At 51.3% G+C, this 6,673-nt stretch overlaps 1 protein-coding gene across 1 annotated transcript; it reads right to left on the reverse strand.

The window, feature by feature from the left end:
* Positions 1-2,786: 2,786 nt before the first annotated feature.
* JKAMP (JNK1/MAPK8-associated membrane protein) lies at positions 2,787-6,106 on the reverse strand. Its single transcript, XM_010133291.1, has 5 exons — positions 5,957-6,106; positions 4,781-4,987; positions 4,168-4,349; positions 3,431-3,507; positions 2,787-3,142 (listed from the first exon to the last, which is right to left on the reverse strand). Exons 1-5 carry the CDS (start codon positions 6,016-6,018, stop codon positions 2,924-2,926), a joined length of 747 nt encoding a protein of 248 aa, XP_010131593.1. The 5' UTR covers positions 6,019-6,106; the 3' UTR covers positions 2,787-2,923.
* Between the last annotated feature and the right edge of the window lie 567 nt (positions 6,107-6,673).

The following is a 6,673-nucleotide window of genomic DNA, read 5'->3' on the forward strand; positions in this document are numbered from 1 at the left end:
TTCCGACCGCCCACACTGCCCACAAGTGTTCCACAACACTGCGCGACCTTGTCTTGTTACAGAATGTGGGTTTCATACGTACAGAAGCTGAAGGGCGATGGCACACCGGCTGCTTTGAAATCACGGGGCCTGGGTAGTGCAACGGGAAATCAGGGAGAGGAATGACGAGTCTGCAGAGGAAGGGACTGTCCCTGGAAGGAAGTCAGGCAAATGGGGAAGGCTGGTGAACATACAGCAGAAGAGAATGCTGCTTCATCTCCTCTCCCAAATAACAAGCGACAGGATGAGAGGGAATGGCCTCAAGTTGTGCCAGAGGAGGTTTAGGTTGGACATTAGGAAAAAATCTACAGAAAGTGTGGGCAAGCCCTGGCCCAGGCTGCCCAGGGCAGTGGTGGAGTCCCCATCCCTGGAGGGGTTTGGAAGATGAGTAGATGTGGTGCTAAGGGACACGGTTTAGTGGTGACCTGGCAGTGCTGAGTGAACGGTTGGACTTGATCATCTTAAAGGTCTTTTTCACCTTAAAGAATGCTGTGACTGTGAAGGCCAGCACCAGTTTTATCTTCTGTGTTGATCGTGCAGGGCAGGTTTCTTCACGAGGAGCCCGCACTAAAACATTGCTTGCTCAGTCCAAACCGCATGTGTTTATCCACCTGTGTCTACCTAACCCTTTGTTACAGTTTTTATGCTACCAAAAGTGACAAAGAGTTCATTAATTTGTATTTCGCATTCCAGGTTTTGCTGACGACTAAAGCTCTGGAGCCCAGCAGGAAGGTCAGTGGTTGGGTGTGCCATGCAGGGTCCATGGGCACTGCCCTCCTGTGAGTGCCGCTTCAGTGGGGTCCCTCATTCTGCAGCCTGCACACTTCACACGTGGTTCCCTAGACCCAGCTGGTGATGCACTCTACTGCAGTTAACCTTACCTGCGAGTTGTGGACACGTCTCTTTCTTAAAAAAAAAAAAAAAGACATGGCCCAACGTTTAAACCCAAGACACATCGTCCACACACAGCAAGGCACACGGTCCTTAGCACTGCTCCTTTGGAAAGAGCTTTTCCTGCACGGAGCTGCACCGGCTGCTCCCACACCTCCTGTGCCTGTTCTGATGTGACGCTGTGCAGATGGAGACACAATCGGTGTTTGTTTAGGACACGTTAAATAAAAATATGTCTACGACTCAGTTATGGAAATGGTATTTTAACATGAGTATTAAAACCATTATCTTAAAACTGTCCTCTAGACTAATGTGTCTGCAAAAGACGTGCTGTACGTAGCAGTATCGACAGTGTCTGATTTCCTTAAGGAGATCAATTACTTCCTTAATCTCTAAGTAAAACTTCATGTGCAAGACCTAGCGTGTTTGCACACTGTTTTCAGAACCTGTCAGCTGTATTTCACAGGGTAAACGGGTATGGGATGTACTGAAATGAAACCTTTCTCTGGAGAAAGAAGAGAGCGACACCTCGAGGCAGCCTGGCCAAGCTGACAGCCCTCAGAGCTGCTGCCAGTGCTGGTCCTTCGCAGCAGCGACAGATAATAGAATACGAAAGGCATTACTGTCACACTTCTACACAGAAATACACTGTTATCTGTACTGCTGCAGCCCGTCAGCCACAGAGGAGGAAGGGTTTAAGTAGAGAGTATCTTCCTGTTACTCTTCCCTCTGTGCTTAGCCCTTCAGCACTGCTCTGCGTCTTCTCGCAGACCCTCCATAGGGCTGTTACTGGCGAGTCAAACACTGGACGTGTGCTTTGGGGATCTTCCTGCACAACACACAGAGATTAGAGCCTGTCTGTGGCTATGTGGCTTCAGCAAGGCCAAAAGTCCACTTCTGAACAGCCTCAGAAGGTTTAGCAATTCTTACCAAGGTGTTCACATGAGGAGTTTGATGGATGTAGAGCAGAGAGAACAGTACCTCTTTGAGGAGATCAGGAAGATCCAACTCTTCTTGTAAATCTGTGCTTGAGGTACTCCAGCAGTTTCTATCCTTGCAGTGGTGACGCTGCAGTAAGGGCTGTTCCTCCCTCAGCTGCCCAACCCCACTCCTGCTCCACCGCTGCTGCTGCTGTAGCACAGGCATGGCTGTGGCTGCATAGCAGGAGCGCTGGCACCACTGACCAAGGGATGAAACAGGCATGAAGCCTCCTCACAGGAGGAAGCTGAGGTGACGGTGCTGAAAGGAGCAGAGAAGGCTTCACCCATGCCTGGTTACCAGGAGCTTCCTTCCCAGGCTCACCCACAGCTAGTGGCTTGCTGACAACTACCAGGAAAAGAACATCGTTAATCCGGACCTAGGTGGCAATTTATAGTCAAAGCTGTAAGAGAATGGATGTGGTGAAGGATGGTGCTGTTTACCCACCTCCAGGAAGAGGTCTCCAGACACACAACATAAACTGTACTTCACAGGGAACTTTACAACGCGTTTCCTCCCCTTCCTTGCAGTCAGACTAAAGCATCCTGAGCAATCATGCTCAACATGTTTTATTTTTAATGGAAGGAAGATGAAAGTCTGTCTCTCAGGTGGGGGAGAGAAGCTAGAGTGTGGGATGAGAAAACCAGGCTCTGTGGTATAGTCAAGCTCTATGTTTTATTGCAATTCTGCTGCAAACCAGGATCTGTTGTTTCACTCAGCCACCCCCTATAACACTGTATTAGGAAATGAACACACCAAGCAAACCGCTGTACTAGACCGTGTCACAAGCTTTTTGTACAGATTCACAGTGATAAACAGACACCAAGACATTCCCTTTGATCTATGCCAGGAGGACACAAAGTGCAGCTTCTTCAAGCACAGTCTCACCCCAAGGGGTTTAACCTAGAAGTCTTGTACATAAGTAACTTCTTTCAAAACAGAAGTTTCCACGTGCAACAAGCGCTAAAATTGCTTAACCCAGATCATCTGGGCAGCGTCGCTGGCAGTGGCTCCCTCAGTGTCCGTTCCCCCCTTCTGACAGTATGCGTGACGGCTCGGTGTACTTCGCTGTCAGTAAGTAGAAGAGGGCGGGTGCGGGTACCAAGGCGAGCAACGGCAGGTCCTGCTCAAGCGTATCCAGTTTGGAAATGGAGATGATTCCGTAGGCATGAAGTAACCAGTGGCTGAAGAGGACAACAAGCCTTTTCTTCCTGACAAGAAGATCCTTGAACGACTTGCAAAATAAACACAGTATCCAGTTAGCATTCAGCTTGTCACCTTGTACCTGATGTTTAAGAGAAGTGACAGGTAGCACACAGAGACTGCATGAAGCCTCCCGGGTCACAGCAGTTTCTAAGTGCAGCACAGGGAAGCCTGGCAGGAGCTTCCTCCAACCAAGAGGAGAAATCATGACGAGGCTTAAATGCAGAATACGCTGCTGAGGAAAGGCAAGAGACAAAGCGGTCTCTGCTCCTTCAAGTATTCTGTTACAAGTTTTAACGTGTGGGACACATTTACCTACCTCCACTTCGGAAGCAGACATGTACACAGCCAGCGTAACCAGAGACAGCACCAGCACGATGTACGGGAAGGCATAATCTAAAGGCAAACGTTGAGCACATTAGCAGGAACACGACGGCACGACACACGTGGCAGCAGAGGGAGATCGTCCTCATAAACCCGGGCACAAAGTAAACTGAGCTACTACAGCCCGCTCTGCCCGTCACAGCGAACACGCGCAGCAGCAAGGGTCAGCCGAGCACAACCACTCAGCGCTTGCGACTTCAGTTCCCAACCTTTACCAGTATTTCTAGGTGGAGCTACTGTACACCTAAACCCTAACTGAAAAAGCAGTCAGGCCGGGGGGGCGGGTTGGGGCACTTGTGCTCTTCGTGTGGCAGGTATTGCTGGAAGCTAAACCAAAAATTGCTGATCTCCACAATGTTATACTGTAACCCATCTCGGAAACCAGACAATCTGCCCCTCAGTAGAGAGCAGAACTAAGTCCCTCTGAAGCACTTCCTCTCACGCCCTCTCCTCCCGTTTTGGGAAGGGCCAGTCTCCAGTGGCACCAGCACAGGTGAAGCGGAGCTGCTCAGGAGCCTGGCGAGGACAGGGCTGCTCACGAGCTACCTGCTCGGGTAAGGTTCCTCACCATCACCTTAAACAACGTCCTTATTCTCAGACCAAAAGGAGTGTCACATTCCTCCCCCCTCCCACAGGCCGTTCGTTAGTGCGTGTCTGTAGGAGAGGACTCACAGAGCAGGCCTCCCCCGACGGCCTGGAGCACGGTGAGGATAGGGAAGAAGTACAGCGCTGCATAAATGCTTTTAAACCGGTCAGACTTCCCCAAACCACAGGCAATCTTCTTAACCAGGAGAGGGCGAAGTAGCATCATTAACACAAGACAGAAGGCGTAATATATGAACACAATGGTGTACCTGGAACAAAAAAAAGGAAGAAGGAAGAGAAATTCCTTAAAACATGTGGTTTTCTCCTGCAGACTCAGCTCAGAACCAGGGAATTTGGGGTTAGAGTCAGTCAAGTCAAAAGAATTTACAACCCAAGGATGCAAACCCAAAGCAAAGGGCTTGCTTTTCCTAGGGAAATCGGACAAGATACAACAAAGGGGGAAAAAGATCGTGAAGCGTTAAGACTAAACAGCCTGGACTATGAACCTTCTCTGGGGACTCAGGACGTCATCAGGGGTTGCCGAGTGTTTCACGTGTAAGACAGCCCTGGCTGTCCCCACCCAGGGGACAGCTGCTCACTGGTCCGAGTCATACCCGTGCTCTTTCTGCAGCTCAGATAAGGGGCGCGGACAGAAACACACTGAAGGGACGGGGAGGAGTGCAAAGGCCTTTGCACTCACAGGGGATAGACGGCTTCGTGCGTGCAGTGCACTGTGGTGACGTAGTCGGGACTCGGGTTGTACAGCATGGTGTACCAGTCGGAAAGCTTCTTCACCCTGCAGGAGCGGACATGCAGGGAGCCGACTGGGTCGCTGACGAGCAGCGTGACGATTGCTGCGACGCTGCACTCGAACAGGGCGGTGACATGCTGCAACAGCGCGCTGGAACTGCGGGAGGAGAGAGATTTACTGCTGTTCTGTGAAGGCTATAGGAAGTCTAAACGCCGACTGGGAAGCGGAGGCCCCGGCAGTACCGAACCCTCTGCACCACCGTGACCAAGGACAGACCAACACTGCTTGAATAAAAGGTATTTGAAGCTGAATGTGAAAAGTCATTTACAATCTCTGATGATTTATTGTGAAAAATGCGAGTGAGCAACATTCCAGCTTCTTCAATTAAAGTGTGATGTGGCGTAAGCCTCCTGTCTGGTGAGGGGCAGCACCTCTCATGCTGCAGCGAGAACGAGACGCTCCATGTCTCAGAGGGGCTAATGTCACATGATCTATAAGCTGGGAGTCCTTGGTACAGCTGGTTTGTACCACGCATGACAACCCCTGTTTGCAGCGAGTGGCGCACTCTGGGGCCATCACTTCTTACAGGTTCTGCTCCAGCACCTAACGGCCACGTGCAGCTGTGCTTCTAAACCTCCTTTTCAGGGAACCTCCTTGACGAGCCATGCCGACACAAAGGTGACATCGGCTCTGCTATCAGGCCCAAACCCAGCACACATAGTCCTAAAGACAAAACTGAACCTCATTCTCTCGCCGCACGATTGCAGCGCTGCTGATGGGGGCATCTGCGGGTGGCAAGTCTGTCCCAGGCGAGAGGGGGTGACACAACGCGCTGCAGCTGCCTGCTGCTGGGAAACCCAGTCCAGCCCAAACCGCTGAGACTGGGCACCACCATGCTGAAGAGACACAGACCATGCCCTGAGGGCAGCAACTGGCAAGAAGGACCTGCAGGACTCTGGCGTTCGTAAATAAATGTCCCCTCCAGCTGCCCAAGGCTCATGTGTTACCGTACCAGCTCAAGCAGCAGCAGGCGCTGCTGGACAGCCCAGTTCACATCTCAGATCGATCACTCATGGGTACGACACCAGTTCTTAAATGATTTATCTGAACAAGGGGCAAACGAACCTCTTTTTTCCCGAATACCATTCGATGAAGAACCAGTGCAGGACCAGGGGCAGCATGGCCATGAAGCCGAGGTACAGCCAGTCATAGCGGTCCGGGGATCCCACACACTCCCGGCAGATTTTGTGGTCATCGGTTCTTTGACCTCTAGGACACACCTATGAAAAGCAGAGACTGGATTTCCAAAGCGTCTGAGCACCAATAACGATTCATTGCAGTTCCTGGAAAAGAGCTTGATGTAGCAGCGGGACAAGAAAAGATCAGATTTTAAAGACGAAGCATTAACTTCAGCAATTTCTCAGCTTAGAGTGGCCTTGCTCTCTCTGACAGAGAGATGAAGCATATTTAAAAGGGTTCATCCAAGAGTCCCTCTTCCTCTCCCGCTTTCATGCTGCCTCCCTTTCATTGCTAAGCTCACTTACCAGGCCGCTCACAGCCGCTGCCTGCCTGTTTCCTGCTCCCCATTCATTCCACCCTCCTCAGATCTCGCTCTCCCTTAGTACTCCCACAGAACCAGTGGGCAGAGCTCAGCACAGCTCTCCACACCACCCCGTTCCGTTGCAGCTCTTGCAGCCCCTCCACTCAGCTCCAGTTTAGCACCGAGCCTCCAGCACCTCCTCGGAACGGTTCTTTGAGCAGCTCCTGCTGTCGGTAAGGGAGCTCTACCCACCCTCTGCAGCCCCCATCTCCTCCTGATCTTCCCAAGTCAGCCTGGGGCTG

This window comes from Buceros rhinoceros, unplaced genomic scaffold, assembly GCF_000710305.1.
Source record: "Buceros rhinoceros silvestris isolate BGI_N320 unplaced genomic scaffold, ASM71030v1 scaffold10123, whole genome shotgun sequence".
Taxonomy (NCBI): Eukaryota; Metazoa; Chordata; class Aves; order Bucerotiformes; family Bucerotidae; genus Buceros; species Buceros rhinoceros.